Source organism: Ceratina calcarata, unplaced genomic scaffold (assembly GCF_001652005.2).
Source record: "Ceratina calcarata isolate Rehan_Ccalc_2016 unplaced genomic scaffold, ASM165200v1 scaffold436.2, whole genome shotgun sequence".
Lineage (NCBI taxonomy): Eukaryota > Metazoa > Arthropoda > Insecta > Hymenoptera > Apidae > Ceratina > Ceratina calcarata.
Window position 1 is genome coordinate 1273226 of NW_017167384.1, and position 17994 is coordinate 1291219.

The window sequence follows — 17994 nt, forward strand, 5'->3', positions numbered from 1 at the left end:
GTTTACGAGTAATATGCAAAAAACTGTTTTTTCGTTTTTCGTTAATAACTCGTAAACTATTGACGCTAGCACAAAAGTTTTATACAGAAATTATAGATCTCGTCGTCCTCTACAAAAAAGGTCGTATGCAATTTTCTCGTAGGACCAACGGTTTAGAAGTTATTGAAGAAAAACGAAATTTTTTTCCAAAAGTTCGCCATTTCGACGGTGGGATGGTCGGATTTCGTCAATATCAATAAAATGCCATATAATCATATGTAACTCATTAAATATCGAAATTAGAAGAAGAATGCACTATTTTTAATTACCGGAAATGCGTTTTTCTAAGGTACATAAACTTTTGGGATTGACTGTATAGCCAATACATCCTTATATCACGTAATCGCGTATGAAATCTGGCGATCTTTATAATATGCAGTCGCTGCAGTACGAGATATTTTATATCAATGAGTGAGTCATATCTGAAACTGGTACGAAACGAGGTCATCGGGGCGCAGCCACCCTACTAGCTTCTATCCCCCAGGTGATACCGTTTCCATTCGGTACGTGCGCGGTCGTTATTGCCTTTCGTAGAGAACGGCCACGCGTCCAGCCATCCTCTAGGATTCCATTAATTGGATCCGGAGTCGAGTTACGGGTTTCCGTGCCGCGATGCTGAATCAGAACAGTAGTAAGTAGCGCGTGTATAACATATACGTCGAGAACGATATGGTTTCACTGGTTCCCGATCCGTGAAGTCTNGTTTACGAGTAATATGCAAAAAACTGTTTTTTCGTTTTTCGTTAATAACTCGTAAACTATTGACGCTAGCACAAAAGTTTTATACAGAAATTATAGATCTCGTCGTCCTCTACAAAAAAGGTCGTATGCAATTTTCTCGTAGGACCAACGGTTTAGAAGTTATTGAAGAAAAACGAAATTTTTTTCCAAAAGTTCGCCATTTCGACGGTGGGATGGTCGGATTTCGTCAATATCAATAAAATGCCATATAATCATATGTAACTCATTAAATATCGAAATTAGAAGAAGAATGCACTATTTTTAATTACCGGAAATGCGTTTTTCTAAGGTACATAAACTTTTGGGATTGACTGTATAGCCAATACATCCTTATATCACGTAATCGCGTATGAAATCTGGCGATCTTTATAATATGCAGTCGCTGCAGTACGAGATATTTTATATCAATGAGTGAGTCATATCTGAAACTGGTACGAAACGAGGTCATCGGGGCGCAGCCACCCTACTAGCTTCTATCCCCCAGGTGATACCGTTTCCATTCGGTACGTGCGCGGTCGTTATTGCCTTTCGTAGAGAACGGCCACGCGTCCAGCCATCCTCTAGGATTCCATTAATTGGATCCGGAGTCGAGTTACGGGTTTCCGTGCCGCGATGCTGAATCAGAACAGTAGTAAGTAGCGCGTGTATAACATATACGTCGAGAACGATATGGTTTCACTGGTTCCCGATCCGTGAAGTCTAACGTTTCAGGCGTCAAACAAAGAAGTCACGTTTGATTCGATAATTATTATTTACGTTAATTAAATATCTTAAAGCTGTTCGACGTTTATCTTAGAGACTTGGTTTAGAAGCGTTTATCTTAGAAACATTATCGTAGTTTATCGAACGTGGGTGCAGTGTCCGTTCGCCCTTTGCGATTCACAAATTCTCTGCCGACTTTCTCGGGGGCAAGGTCCTTTTCAGCTTGTCTCCGACGCGACGGTTCGCCGCAGTCTCGCGGTTTTATCGAACAGGACGTCCCCCTTCGTCGCTGCGGGGCCGCGTCGGTTTCTCGATAAAAGGGAGCTCGGTTTCAGGGAAAAGGTGCTCGTCACCTTCGGTTGCCTCCCTCGAGTACGAACTCGGTGCCGCGGTTACGATTTCCTGACCGAGGCCAGATCTTACTTCAAACTTCAAATCCCAACCCTTTGAACCGAGAGATCTCGAAAATCCAACAGAATCTCTCGTACTCGAGTAATCTCGAGGCATATTTAGAAGCGTAATAACCGTAATCTGCATACACGACGTAAGTGTCTGGAGATTCCAACGAAAGGGAAGCATCGGGAGAGAATGATGAGAGGAAATCACGAGACACGGCGTAGACGATGCATCATTCTCCTCGGTTGGCTTTATTTCCCGAATTCCGGCAGTGGTACGGGGAAAAACGCGACCACGATGGGGAGGCGGGGGTGGTAGCGGTTCTGGCTCGAAGAAAAACGGAAGGGAATCTCCTGTAAGCTCTCGGCTGAATCCATTAGCCGACGCCATTAATATCCCCGTAATGATGAGCGATGAGCCAACGCGAGCAAGGAAGAGGACCTCCTAAGTGCGTCGACAAAGAGCAACTTATGTGCACGCGCGATCTTCTATCGGAGGCGAAACCCTTTGATAAATGCCGGTTCCCTTGGATCGCAGCCAGGCAACGCGTACCACGATATCAGTCCATCCACCCGCTTTCGTATTAAAGACCTATCAGCGTGCTATCGCTGGATCTTATCAATTACCGATGAGCTCCGCGTTATTTACATACTTGGTTTCTTATTCTACTTGCAAAAGCGTTTAGATTTATCGATAGAAAAAGATTGTTGAATCTCGTTGAGACTTTGCCAACTTACTGAATATCCGAGCATGCATAATGCGAGGGTGGCGAGCTATCGATACGCGTTAAACCGGCGCGGTGCACCCCTTTGAATCCTACCGGCATCCCTTTCCAGACGCGTCTCGATACCTAAATGAGTCTCGGGGTGTTCACAATGCGCTCACGTCGATCGATCGAGCGAGCGACAATGGGTACGGAACCGGCTCCGGATGTTTCTCCATCCTCCGCCCGGCCGCCACGTGGAAATCTTTTTTACTCGCGCGAAAGTCACTTTCCCTTTTCATTGTCGCACCGCGCCGTAGAAAAACCAGCCAACGCCCGTCCAAACCGCGGAGGACGCATCTCGCAAATATTATTGGAACGTGAAATGCATTTACGATCTCAGCTCGCGGGATCTGCGTGCTATTAAGAATGCAAGCCAAGTAAAATATGTTAATAATTTTCTGATTTGTTTCTGTTTCAGATGATCGACGCGTCGTATCACACGAATCCGTCGCTTCAGAGCACCGCGTTGATCATCACTTGCGCCGTGGTTCTTCTACTGACAGCAGCAATCATGTCCGTCGTCTTCTGGAAGTGAGTAAAAATTCTCTGCTCATCCTTACTCTGAGCTTCCTTTACATTCGACTTCATTCGATTCTGATTTGCAACCCGGAAAGACAACTTCTCCGACGTTCCTGCGCGCATTTATTTACAAAGTATTCAGCAAAGTAGATTCTGAACGTGAAACGGTTCACGGCCAGCAGTAAAGAGCGAGTTTCATTCCGGGCGAGTGTCATAAGGTGTTCGAGGGTTCGGGCTGTAATCATATTTCAAGGGTTCGAGCGGTGCCATCCGCGGTGCGAAAGTAGAAAGAGCAAGAGGGCAATGGCGGACAGAACGGAGGGAAGACGCCTCATTGGCGTCGGTTCAGTTTCCAATGAATTAACTCGAAACAGTCAGTTCGGTAACAACCGACGTTCCTCCTCTTTCATATTCCTCAGCTGAGAACAGACCGAACTTAGAAATGTCTGGCAAAAAGGCAATGACTATTATAATTCCGCGTAAGAAGCGAACGATAGCACGATCGATGAACTCTGGCCGAGGGGGTCGGCAGCGGGCCAAGACGATTTTGGATCGCTACATAGAGGCCGGCATTCAGGATCCGCCGCTTGGATATATTTTTATCGGTACAAACCTCTCGAAGGTCCACTCGTCGCGACAATGCAGCTACTGTATTTCATCCTGCCGTTATCGTAACGCGCGTTCATTATCGCATAATGCTCTTGTCGATACATCTCGAGCGTCACCAGTTGGTATTCGCGATTTTATCTCACTTCTATTCTCAATGAATCAACCAACTATCTGTGAAACCCCTCGACGGCGTCGTTTTTATAGAATTTCTCGTTGCACAAGTTTTTATCGCGCCTGGCAAACATGGATAATTTGTTTCCACGGGATTCGACGGCGTTCGCACAAGTGGGTCTCTGTTGTAACCCGTTTTTTCGGTTTATCGTAATAGCCTGACCATTATCGTGGCCCGCAACCAGTGTGGTATCTCAAGTGTTGCCCACTACGAGTCGTCGAGGACTTCGTAGGTGGTATCCCATTCTTTCTTGTTCCCTCGTCTCCGTTTGACGGCAAACGTGCCCTCTCGCCTTCCCACGATTCCATTTGCAATCGCAAATATTTATAACATGCCCCCCGCAATTAAATTGTATTAATTATTAAAAATAAATAAAATAAAAAGCGTATTAATTAATCAGGAATCATTTTATTTCGATTAAATCTGTCCGGCCGATATGAAAACAAAGTCTTGCGTAATGCAGTGGGTCACGCGTGGCTTTTAATCACGACCTCGGATAATAATCGACGCACCACGACGCGTGAGCCTGGAAACGGTCGGCTCTCGTGTCCCGAGCAAACGCCGCAGAACCGACACGGTCGCCGCGTAGTTTGTATGCTAATCAGAGCCGTGTTCCCTTCGCCCATCCTCGCGATACACCGTTCCTTTTCCCTGTCCCCTCCCACCGTCGCATGCTATTTCCCGCACGACCCGTCGCGTCGTCGTCGCCGTCGTTTCGATTCGCGATAATTCCAACCTGTAAGTCTTAACAAATTGCCAACCGGTGTAACAAACTCGCGACACGGATTGAAATTGGAATTCGGAAATTATTTAATCATTCTACAAATAGAATCCGTCTGGTCTTATTCGACGTTAAATTGGATCTGTGAATAAGGCGAACTTGAATCGAACAAGTATCCAGCGATAACAAGATATCGTTATTCGCGTTGTATTATAGTAGGTAGATCGGTAATATGAGAAGCGAGCTGCTCGTTAAAGGAGGAGGCAACCCCCTGGAACGTCCATGTCGTTGACCGAGCCCACCCCTGTGTATCGGTCCTCGACGACGCGACGCTCCGGGATATCGATACTGGCAACAGTCCCTTTTTCTCCCGTTTATTTTCCTTATCCACGGTGGAAGAGAAACGGCGGCGGAGCTTTAAAATCTGAAAGAAATGCTTCCGTCGAAGCCCGGCCGAAAGGGATCCCGCAGCCTTTATTTAACCGGCACCCTTGCTTAGCCGCACGAGGGCAATACCTCTTCGCCTAATCTAACCTATATTTTTCGGCGCTTCGCCCGACGGCCGGCCGACTATCGGCAGCCTTTTCTGCGGTAACTATCCCTTACCGAACGAAACTGCGTCTAGACAGAGCGCTGAATGCCCCGTGAAAATCCTTGCGAAACCGCGCGGCTGTCTGGAGAAAAATATCGCGGAATGCTACCGCTGTTACGAATTGCAAGACGGCGAAATCGCTTTGAAACGATCTCGTAGAAAAATGTTCAAACGGAGAACAATAGAACCGTCTCGTGTCAGAGGAGTTGGTCGACTCTCGTAAAATTGATTTCTCGCCGATGTACAAACAGGTGACTAATGCCGATTCAATGATCGATGTAATCGTGTCCAGTTTCTTGCGGAACGGAAACTATGCTCGTTAATCCGAATCTTCGATTCAGCGGGCAGAAATTGCACGCGTCGCAATAACGATAAACATCGGCGGGAATATTCCGCGGGACGAATTATAGGGGGTAGCCACGGCAACAATTTCAGGAGGGAAGAAAAAAAGAAAGATGGTCGGACGATATTTTCCAGTTTCACGGGGTGGATGGCGTTACTTACGTTCCACTTGCTGTGGCACAGATTCGAGACGATGTAAACGGGAAACAGGGAATTGCGAGTGGGTGGGCCGGCCCTCCCTCTTTCTCTCAACCCTTCCCTCTTATTTCTCTGCACCTTTCTGGCCCGCACTTTGTCTCCGCAAGCCGCATTCGGGTCACCGGCGGCGCGAGCCGAGCCGAGGGGGGATACTTTAACGATCTGCATTGCATGAGCACTTCGGTCCCGCGCTTCGCCCCGACAGTCCTCGGTGCTGTTTGTTTCGCCGGCGAGAAACTCTTCTCGTCCCTTCTCCTTGTTCTTGCCCCCTCCGGCGTTGTCACAGTTTCGGGTTGTACACGATGCCTGACAAACAAGCCCCGGTTATTTCGTATAGCAAACAAGCGGTTACCGAATCCCGCTTTCCGTTTCCCGGTTCCGGTACCCGCGGCCGCTCGTTTATTCCACGGAAATCCGATTACCCCGTCGCGTACCAGAAATAGAAGCGATAGTACACAAATTTCCCTCGACTCGTCAACCAAACCTTTTCCTCGCGGCACGAACACGAGTTCCATTCGATTCCTCGTTACCAAGTCGACGGAACGGAATTGAAATTGCACCATGCGTCGGAGAGATTTAATCCCCGGTATTCGGATTTCTTTTAGCCCCGTTCTTGTAATATCCGTGAGTGCATCCCGCGATTTTCTTGCACGTGCCCTTCTTACCAATGTCTCCGGCAAAGCCGCAATGCCGAGAGCGAGACGCGAGGAGGTGGATGACGGAGAGTTTCGTAATGCACGTTCGCGAGACTCTGCCGTACGCGCGCCATTAACGAGCAAATGACGATGCATCATGGAACGTAAGTGCCGAGGCCTAGACATCACTTTACATAATTGCTAACTATCGCGGTTTACGCGGATCCTATTGTCTCCTCGTATCGATTTATGAAAAACGAACGTTCCGTCTAAGAATAAACGTAAGATCCTACAAAGTGTACTTCTTGTCAAAGAAAGACGGTCGCTCGAGTAATTGAAACAGGAAATCTATAGAAAACGATAATCGAGGAGAGAGAAAAATCCCGTTTGTTCTCGTGCTTAACCAAGAATTACTCCGCGTCCGTACTTCGCCCGTTCCTCCCAGCACTTTCCCTGGATTTTTCACTTTTGTTTTGGAACGTAATCAACGATCCATTGTGAGACTGCCCGCGGGGCCATTAGACGATCCCGGGTGCATCTGGGATATGCATACGCGTAGTAACGCTTGCATCGCTTGATAATTTCGGAGCCAGGGTTCGCGCCGCCACCGTTCCCCGTACGGTGAATCACGGGCGTTGTTTCCACGGAGGGGAAACGGCGGTCTATGGGTAATTTAACCCGTGCCAGAACCTGAATGGGTTATAATTGGTGATGACAGCCCGTCAGGAGTGGAGCCAGCATTCAACGCGACGAGAGTGTCGCGCCCTCGAGGATGGGCGACGTCCCAGACGTCCCAGACACTCGACGGATTTCTATCTCTCCGCGCCCGCGTGTGGGTGACACTCGATTCGAACCGGGTGCCATGCCGCGGAAGTCGCGACCCTTCAATCCTTAGACCTTTCATTGGTTACACTTGCGAATTAACATATGTACATAAGTCGTAACAGATATTTCACAGCCTCGTGTTTCAGTAGAAATGTTTAACGTCGAATTCGTTCGATCGTATTCAGAGCGTGCACTTTGCTACAAACATACCCAACGTGCTCTTATATAACCGCAATTGATTACAAATTAACGTAGCAGGTTGCAATGGCCTTTTGCCCATATTATTTATTTTATTTTGCGGGCTGAGGTTTTATGTATCTACGATATTGAAATGGTTTCACCTGAAATTTTCATTTTCAGAGTGTATTATAATTGGAAACAGACTCCGAACGGGGGTTCAATTAACGGGAGCTGGTTTTACCCAGCCACGGATCTTATTCCCGGAATGATGCGCCTCGTATAATAGCAGCTGCACTATCCCCCTTCGCCCGGTTCCCTTTGTAACTGTAGCTACACGAATGCCTTCCGCGGTGGTTACGCACCTAGACATAATTCCATTCTCGCATTGATATATCCGTGAATAGAAGCGGGAGGAGCCAGCAGCGTCTCTCAAATCTCACCACTTGTCCTACGTCGTCGTATCAAAAACATTATATTTAATCGCTTCGGTCTTCTGACGTACAATAAATTACGGAATTCACAAAATAAATGTATAATGATAAAGTAGATTATTTCTTGATAGTATAATGTTTTCATAAAGCTATTACGCCATATTTGATAACGTGATTTTAATTGAAAATAAAAAGCACATGGAAAATCAAAAATTAGTATAATATAATTGACAGGACAGTCTCGATAAGAAATGGGGAATCAAAATTTCAGAATCAGGGATTGCGAGGTGAGGATCCCTGAACCATCGTCCTAATCCCATGGCATTGCAATTTCACAGCCAGGGATATTACCCTAACTGGCTATAATTACGTCATCGTCATTGTCTCCTTCGTCGCCGGCATTGAATGAGCAGAGGAAGCGTTCCTACTGGCCTGCGGTGTACCTCCCCGCTTTTCGAATCTCGATTCCAAGCGTTACTGGCAACGTGCATAAACGCCTGTGTCCAACAGAAACTGTATACAGTCTCTTCCTTGTTTAATACTGCACTCTTCGTGGTACTTGGTTCACGTGCGTCTGGGCTCCGTGAATACGTACAACCTCGTTATTACGCGTTTCCATTCTGCATGCACTCGACTCGGTTTTCGCACGGTCGTTCACCCGGACTTTTTTCCGTCCTCGTAATTGGGTAAAGGAAATCGCGGCGATCGCGGGACGAATGAAAACCAATTTCAAACAACACCTTTGAGAAATTGCGTCTGTAGAAACTGGCGTTGGCGAATTTTGAATCGAACCAACCAGGAATAGGCAAAGCGCTATCAATCAGCAGCGTGCCTAACAGTGTCTCGTATTCGTAACGGCGGCGCGCGTTCAGATTGGTTCGGCAAGCGTTTCGATCAGCCGACATCCATATTCATGGCCAGGATGACCGCGAAGGATTCGTTCGCGCATATACCGAAGTGCTCCGGTGTATCTCTAATACGGAACGTTGATACAAGCCGACCGTCGATTAGTCGGTGCACGCAGCGTCTGAACGCGACGCTGCACCAGTTATGTTATGCTGGGTATGCGAACCGCACCCTGGGGAACCTCGAGACCGGGCCCCGCCGGGAACCACAGGGTCCATCCTGCGGACGAGCACCGAAACGCTCGCAATTGCATTTCGCGAATTATTGGCGTATCGCCGGCAATTTCGACCGTGCAGAATCCCTAGCCTCCAAGGGACAGCGTCTTCGGAGTGGAATTCCTTTGGTTATCCCAGCCTCGGATCTTTGAGTGGCTTCCTTGCCAATTACCAACGGGATGGTTCATATCGCTGTTGATTTATGAGATACTTCGATCAATGAGATCGCTCTGAATTCCGATTCGACGGCTCCTCGTCTCTCCTTCACCGTTTTCATCGAACGTTGTCACTTATTTTTATTAGCAAAGTCAAAGTCGGAGATAAATTAAGGTTGTATGAAACCTTATATTAAAAACAATGACAAAGCATTCTGATTTACTTCCTTATTTTCTTTTTGAAATCTTCTGTTTTTACTTTGAAGTTTCCTTCTGTTTCTTCTTTGGAGTCTTCTACTTCGTCATTGACATCGTCTTCTTGACTCTCTGACGAAGATTCTGATTCGTAATAGCATTCTTCTCCCAACTCTCCTCGTAGAATTTCATACTTCTCATCTTCCAGTCTGCGAACAGTGCGAACAAATCAAGTACAGTCCAATAAAAGAATGCCAAAGCTACGTATTAGAACATTAGAAATTGTGTATTTTTTCTAAAAGTTCATTGCTTCAAATATTGGACACAGCTTTTTATTACCTGTCTTAAATTTTTGGCAGAGATCTTACGACTCATACAACCTTAATTAAGACACGGACTTTTGTAACGAATCGCGCATTGTCATTGTTCCAGAAGACTATTGAGTTACGGCGACTGTTACAGCTTGTTTATCCGATTTAAATTCGTATAGCGCGTTGATTAATAGTAGTTTGCTTATCGGACGGCGCGAGCCGCCGCCGCCGCCGCCGCGCGGCAGTAGAAAATTGGCGTTTGTCGCGTTCACAGCGACCGCAACTGCGCGACAAATGGAAATTTGACGGGATGAGAACGTGCACGTGGTACGTACAACCGTGTGCGTGTAGTTCTTTGGCAAGTTACTGATTGAATTAATACCGTGCGCCTGGCTTCGAATGGAATTCGATTGGGACCAGGTAGTTATAGCTCATTGCCGCTGATTGCGGCCTGGAAAATCGAACAAACCATTTGCAACCCTTGTCTCTCTGTCCGATAAAAATTTCTTCTACGCGAGAGGGAAAAATATGAGATAACACAGGAAATTGGACGCGAACTAACGCAGAGATTCTCTATCTGTTTTTTCACCTTCCAATTCTTGAGGTCGTCCTTCAGCCTTGTTAGAGATTCGGAAAGTAGAAAATCGGGCAAAGGTGTATCTTTTCTTAAGATTTCGCGAGAAGGATTTAGGGATAGTTGAGATCGTGAGGAGATTCTGGTGTTACGGTAGATCGTAAAAGGTGGAAAAAATCGCTGGGTTAAGAAATAAGGGCGACACTCACGAGCCTCTTAATCTCTCTGTCGCTTAATTATTCCCTCGCGTAGCAATAATGAGAAGCGGGGCGTACCTGACCCCGTTTCAAAGAGGGAGATCGTCATTTAGGCCGGTCGTTGGGCGCCGGAGACCGAGTGGGTGGTATCATTTAGAGGTGATTTACCTCTGTTGGCTACCGCTCCGTCCGACTCTTACCCCTTTAGGTGTTACTCGGTGTATTTAGTAATCTCGAGGAATACAAGCGACGCGACGCTCGAGAACCGGTTTTCCCTCCGCTGTTTGTTACTGAAATTAATTTCACGAATTTACGTCCGGAGGATAAAGAGCGAGCCGAGAGGCTGTCAAGTGGAATTCTGCATCGTGCAATTCTTGAACAGGTGCTTCGATCTCCTCGAAGCATCGGAACCGTCCGGAGTTCCACTGGAATTTATATTTTGCAAATGTTTAGCTAGCTGCTATCAAGTATCTTTACTTGCTGCGAAATCTAGGAAAGGTCTCGGAGCGAAATAAAATAAAACGGATATTTAAACTGGCGAGAACTAATTTCCTCGCGTTACCAGCCATAATACACCGTCTACCGATTTTTTTTCTCTCTCGTCGTGTCGCGGGCCTGTGAGCCATCCATCGAACGAACGCCCTCTGAATATTCAGCGGCAAGAGGAAGAGAAAGTGCTCTCCGTGTCCAGAGGATAAGGACGGGAAGGTACCAGAGGCAAATCGAATTCGAGGCTTGACGAGAGTGACAGCCCGTTGAACGTACGCTGCAGATGCGATTAAAGTCTGCCAGGACGTCAACGTGATGCTCCTGAAATGCGAAATTCCCTATACCGGCGAACACCACCCGTCGACCCTTGACCCACATCCCTCGCCGGCCGAGATTGAATCGCTCTCGCGAAAATCCATCGGGTCTACCGATCACAAAAAAAAAAAAATCAGATTTTTATTAATTTCTACCGATGCGGCTCATATTCATACAAATGGAATCCATCGATGAGTTTAATCAAAACCTCGCTCGTGTAACTACGACCGCGGATAAACGGGAAGGTCTGTTCGAGAAAATCGATGGAAAACAGATGGCGAGTGGTAGAATAACGAAAGGGTTGAACGGGAAAGATTTATTCGAGGGACGTTTGTACAACGGTTCGCGTTTGCCCTTGAAATTGCTGCCATTCCAGTAAAATCCTTCGATTCGCGTCCGTATCTTGTCTAGCTATAAAACGCTTCTCATTGATCGCCCAGGGAAGACGAAGGAGCGAACCAAAAAGGAAACGGTTTGCTCATCCGACCGCAATCTCCGTTCGGAGGGTACCACGGGATATCTACCGCGTTATCCTTCGAAATCGGAGGATGATGCTCCTTCGGGAGGTAAACGGTAATCGGACACCGCGAGGGACACCCGACACTGGGTCCACGTAATATCGGACCTTGCTTTTAGCTTTTAGTCGGGACAAACAGCGATCTACCCCTTTTTCTTAATTTCATCTTCGACGCTCCAGCAGTTTCATAAACGGGTTTAGCATCGACGAGTCATCGGAACGAAGACATCGCAGACGTACGATCCCGGCGGGGTTGAGAGAAAGTCACGCAGCGTCGGAATTCAGTTACTCAGAGTTCCAGGGACTTGGTCGAGGGTGTCCATCCTCGAGACGACGTTAATGCGCCGCGTCAAAGCAGCCTGCGAGCCTATCTTCGGGTATAACGCTCGGTGTTAAGTGGAGGGCCACTCGAGAGACAATGTACAACTCTGACGTGGACGTGACTGAACACCTTCCACGCGAATCCAACCACCTTTGAGGTCATTACGACGACGCCGTACTCCGTCCTGTTCGCGTACGCGGACAGGGACATTGTCGACCGGGTTAATCAAGGTCCGTTTCACTTACTAAATCCCCAAGTACATACACACGTACATATGTATGTATACGTGTATGTATGTGTAACCGCGTCTCTGCTGTGTTCCTATTCGAATTTCTCCCGTCTGGCAACTTATCCGCATCTTCAACGACCCTCGAACTCTCCTATCCTCGCTATCGGATTAACCATAAACCTCGTTCCAAGTATTATCACCCCTCTCAACTTCGCAGGATGAATCGGTAAGGAATGTATAGGTCTCGACAAGAAGACGATAAATTATATGTTTCCTCGGTAAAGAAGGAAAGGGTGTATTTGGTCGAACGCGGTCAGCTCATTAGGTAAATCCCTAAAAAAGCTCGTTCCGGTACGAAGCGACTCGGCGGCGCGCAAATTTATTCGCAAACTTTCGCAATTTAAATATCCGCGGTGTTTCAATCAAGCGGCACGTGCGCGGCCTCTGTGTAGAAGTACGCGCGACTCTCGAGATTACTTTCCGCCGACTTTCATCGAGCCCGGGTATCAACCTTAGATTTTCGCGTCGCCTTTTACGTCGTTAAATGTTAAACATCAAGCCTCGAACTTCGACACTTACTCTGAGGTCGCGCCCCTCTCAATATCGCCCCGACACCCGATTCCCGAGTCCCTACTATCAGGAAAAGAGACGAAGAACGATTTCCCATGGATGACGATCGCTGCTATCTGTGATTGTTGGGGACGAGTCTTGGTAAAGGGTTGATCCCCGCACGGGTGAATCTTAGGGCGCGGGACCGATAACCGGGAGGGCACTCTGCCGGACGGAAATAATACCCTCCCTGATAAGCCCTGTGTACCGATCACAAGCCGCAACGGTAGCGGCAAAACAGTGTCCGTGCGGCGACGGTACAAACTCCGGACACGGTTAGGACGGAGGGTTTTGCCTTTGCTCGTAGATAAATCGACGGGATTTATATTTCCCACCCCGTAGGATCGTAAACTCCGAGGACTAATAAATTGCCTAAGCGAAAAACGACTAAAGACACGATTAAGTGTCCCACTTCCCTTGCAATTTCTCGCGAAATATCGGACGGACGAATAATAAATGTTGTGTACATTTGAGAAGCAGACAGACAATATCTGTGAAACGATGTTACAAGAGGAATCGGTAGATTCCCGCGGGTTATGGAAGTAACGGTGGGATTTCTGGGGGGGGAGTGGGTTGCGAGGAAGTCGTTTATCGAGTCGACAGGCTGGGTGTACCCATGCGCATTGATATGCAAAATTTGTAGTTTGGAGAAGCTTACGAGAAACTCACAGGCTGCGAGTAAACTTGAAAATCCGATGCGCTCGTCGAGGAGAGAAAAGGAGAGAGATGCGGGCTCGGGTTTAACCGGTTCATGTTTCCGGTTACAGGCTTCCGCGTAGGTATCTCGGACCGGTCTCTGGACACCTTTTAATATCATTCCGATATTTTTCGACCCGCCAAATTTATCCGTCACGCGATAAAGAAGGAAATCTCTCTCTGGTGAACAATTTTAACGGTACGTAGTCACTTGGACGAACGGCCAAATGATTTTTTGAACGTGCAGACGTTGGTGGCAATAGATTAAACGAGTCTGCAGGTGACTAGGAACACCGAACGCGTCGGGCGTAACGTGACGAGAGACAGACGGGCGATCAAAAGCTGGAAAGAAAGTGGAGCTAGATAGAAACACGGAAAAGGCAGTTAATTAGCTCGAGTTAAAAGCTCGGCTTAAATGACCTATTCACCGGTCGTCTGCGAACTCTGTTACCCTCTCCGGAGAAGGAAGCTGCCGACATTTCGCGCGCTCGTTATGCAAAGCACTTTATCCTTTGTCTACAATTTCGATTTATTTCGTTCTCATAACTCGGCTAATCCGATTTCCCGGGCCGGATTCGAAAAAGGCCAAGTTGAAACGTGCGCAAAGATTACTTTGGAATTAGATTCACCTGGAGAGAAAATGCAAACACGGGGTGTGCAACGGTCGCATAGGGGGTGGCCGAAGCCCTTCGACGAATGCGCGCGCGTGTTCGGGAGAAGGGTCGACACTCCACAAAGCGCTTTACGGTCCGTTATACGACCGCAAGCTCGCGATACCATGTTTAGCACGGGTACGCGATCACGAACACGACTAGCCTATTCCAGGTGCATTCAGTGTTCCCAGTGTTTCTCATGCGCGATATATGGACCCATAATTCCATGAATCAACGGCTTTAACTTCGTTTCTTTGAACCCGGTAGCTTCTACAATCTAGTAAGCTCATGATAAGACTAATTGCATACCTTCGTTAAATGCTCTCATTCTCATTTGCTTAATTGAATCTAATCCTTGGATATCAAATGCGTACGAGATTGCACTGATAGAAACACAGTAGGATTAATTCCAGAATCTCTGATATGATTCGTCGCGTGGATCGAACGAAAGTTCGAATCTATCGGATTGAGAACCGAGATTCACGTTTTCCACGTGCATCCGGGTCTCGGTAAGCGCCATGAGCGCATAACTATGCGTCCAGGAAAGAGAGAGAGAGAGAGAGCTAGTACGGGAGAGAGAAGTCGTGTCAGCGGTCGGCGTGCGTTAAGAGCAGCGCGCTAAGTGCGGTCGCGCTATGCCTGACAGTCGGCGGCATTAGGCAAATTGAAATCTTGCCGGCAGAGCCTAGCTCGTGCTCACGCTCTCGCCGTTACTCTCGGCTCAGCTCGGCGTGAATTCGCCGCGATGGTTTCGAACTCCCGGACCGTGAAACACGACGCACCGCGCGAGCGCCACGAACGTCCACGAGAAACGTCTGCTCTGTTGCGGGCCGACCTCTGGTCGCCATAAGTTCCCCGAAACCGGAGCTTAAACCGCCTTTGCCTCCTGTTTTACGAGGTAACTGGCTCTTTGCCCGGGCTCGGGATAATCTTTTCCGGCTCGGCCACCTCTCGAACTAATTTCGTTACCCCGTCCGTGGCCCCCTCGCCTCTGCGTTTCATTATGCAAATATCCTCCCCCTTGAATCAAGGCCAAAACGGCTGTAGGTCAACAGAGCTCAAAAGAAACATATTGTTCTCGTTCGATGTTCCGCGACAGAAAGAAAACTTGTCCCGATCGATTCGCTTCTGATCTATTCTTCTATGCGCATCCTAGCTTCACCTCGACCTACTATTGGAAGCTTGCCACAAGTTGTTAATCTTAGTTGGCGGTTTAATTACACAGGCAAATCTTATCGAAGTGGCGGAGTTAATTAGATAATTAAAACTTGAAGGGTAAACTACTTTGCCCGAACGTACCTACACGTAGTTACGTCCGTGCATTCGCGGGTAAGATGCGAGAGATGAAGGAGCGAGATTGACGGCACCACCGCAAATCGAGCCTTCTTCCACGTTCCGCCCAACAAGAACTTTCCACTGGCTGGGACGTAGATGAGACCCTCTCCCTCTCTCTCTCCCTCTCTCTCTCTCTCTCCTGTAATGGAGGTATCCTTAACGAGAAATTCCTCAGCCTGTCTTTTTAACTCGCAAATTTCTTCTTCCCTCTCTTCAATTCTCAAGAATTATTACCGAAGGTTTCCTTATCATTCACTGCGGATGTCCTATTATCCCTCGAAAAAGGTTGTCTCGAACTTCTATACTAAATCCGCATCACGTTGGTCGGTCAGCGGGTCGTGATAGTACGGTCAATCCTGGATTTCATAGACTCATTTAATTTAATATAAATTATGTAATTTCTGTGTCGTTCCCGTAATTAATGTTCCACTGAATTTCTGTTTCAGACACAAACGGAAAGTGCAGAACCTGCTGCCGTGCAAGAGCGCCGCGGGCGCAGCAGCCGCAGCCGCGGCGGCGGCGACCGGCGGTCGTAATCGGGTTCTCGCCGACGGGCAATCGGGAACCGGGGCCGGAACAGGGAACGCGGTGCTCTACGAGGACCTGCCGGAAGCGGTGACGCATTCGCAGCTGCACCACAGACAGAATCACCTGCCCAGCCACCACCCGACCCAGGCGCCGACGATCGAGGTACGAAATCATCCCGATCAGCGAGAACAACGGCTGCGACGCAACCCCGCGCCACATCATCTCGACTATCTCGACTACCGGGACCCGAGGGCGATCCTCCGCGTCCAGGACAAACCCTCGCGGGCCGTCTTGGGCGGATATCGCACGCCGCGTGCCCTGCTCGCCAAGTCCCAGGGCGTCCCGCTCTCGATTGCCACGCACTCGCCCTCCCCGCGGTGCCAGACAACCCCGACCGGGAGTAACGTCCTCCATAACAGCCACTTGATGCTGGCTAGCCAGAACGCGTTGATCACCAGCCAACAATCCTTGACGTCCCCCCGCGACCCGGAAGAAACAGATAAATACTTGATCGATAATTCTGTGTCTTCTCGGCCCGTTGATACCCGGCTACCCATCACGCCCACCCATCGGCCCAGGCTCCAAACGCCTGCTCCCAATCAAACTCGATCCGTTCAGAGAGTCGCCTCCCGGGAGGAATTGTCGAACCTCGGTAGACGACCGTCGGTCGATTCCGAGGGTTACTCGTATATCAACTTCAAGGAGGATCTGGAGTCCACGAGGTACGATTCGATTAATCAGGAAAGAAGCAGAGTGTCCAAGTTGTTTCGGTCGTCGGTCAGGTCTAGCTCAGTAGATTCCGACGGTTACTCGTACATCGTGGACACCGGGTCCAGAAGGGCGCCGGGCACCGCGAGGAGGATCGTGGCCGAGGGCACCGAGGAGGAGGTATGTCCGCTTTGCACGATGCAGCAGATACACAGCCTCCTCAGCAAGCCCGAGGATATTTATCTAAACGTCAAAACGTGACACTTGCCGTTCGCGGGAGATATTTTCTTGTAGAGACTGCCCTGTTTCCCCGATTTTTCATATTTGGGCACAGGGGACTTCGCATATCCCGTGATACAAGGCTCGCGGGGTTACCGTCCTCGTATTGAATTTCGTTTCATCGGCGATGTTAGATTATAATCAGATCGACAGAGACATTTTTTTATAATGTGTTTTTGGGTGAAATTCGTCGGTAACCCCGTTCGACGGGCCTCGCGCGTTCAACTCCATTCGTAGTTCCATCGTTAGTCTAGTGTCTTTTTCAGCGAAACTGGAGGAGTGACTCCCCGCTCTTTCATCTGACGTTTAATTTCTTATTAGATCGTTGCATTCCACGAGGCGATTTCCATTGTCGTTTGGCTATCATCGAAGACACTAGCGGACTAGTCAGTATTCGTTTCGTTGCCGTGCTTGCACAGTTGCACAGGCGACCGTGCCTTATTATTTAGTTACAATTATGCGAGCACGGTGCTCGAACGCACTCTATGGTTGTAAATAGGTTAGTTAGTTTCGTGCAGCTCGATTGTAAATAACATACGGAAAGCGAGGCATAAAGAATCGTATAATTGATAATTGCAATCGAGAAATTCAGATAGCTGTGCACCGCCCGAGTGAACAATTATCAGACACTTGCGTTTCCGCGTTTGTATAAACGCTCAGATAAATCACGATTAATTATTGCTGATTAATTATTATTATTTATTATCGTCCCGGTAATTGCGTCTTGTAAATAAATTCGGGATTCGAGAAAGTAGAAAGGAAATGTAGAGCGAGTGCGCGAGAGAGAGAGAGGGAGAGACCGAGCAAACGGAGAAAGTCCTGTACATACATATATATACATATATACATATATATATATTGGAGTACTGAGAGAGAAAGAAAGAGAGAGAGAG

General features: G+C 48.1%; 1 protein-coding gene across 3 annotated transcripts in view; it reads left to right on the plus strand.

The window, feature by feature from the left end:
* Positions 1-17988, plus strand: part of LOC108627037 (uncharacterized) — a 159991-nt gene extending 142003 nt beyond the window's left edge. For all 3 annotated transcript variants that reach the window (XM_018028058.2, XM_018028061.2, XM_018028059.2), the window contains 2 exons: positions 3063-3175; positions 16033-17988. In XM_018028058.2, the coding sequence (XP_017883547.1) occupies positions 3063-3175; positions 16033-17083 (1164 nt within the window). In that variant the 3' untranslated portion in view covers positions 17084-17988. The remainder of the gene's footprint in view (positions 1-3062; positions 3176-16032) is intronic.
* The last annotated feature ends 6 nt before the right edge of the window (positions 17989-17994 follow it).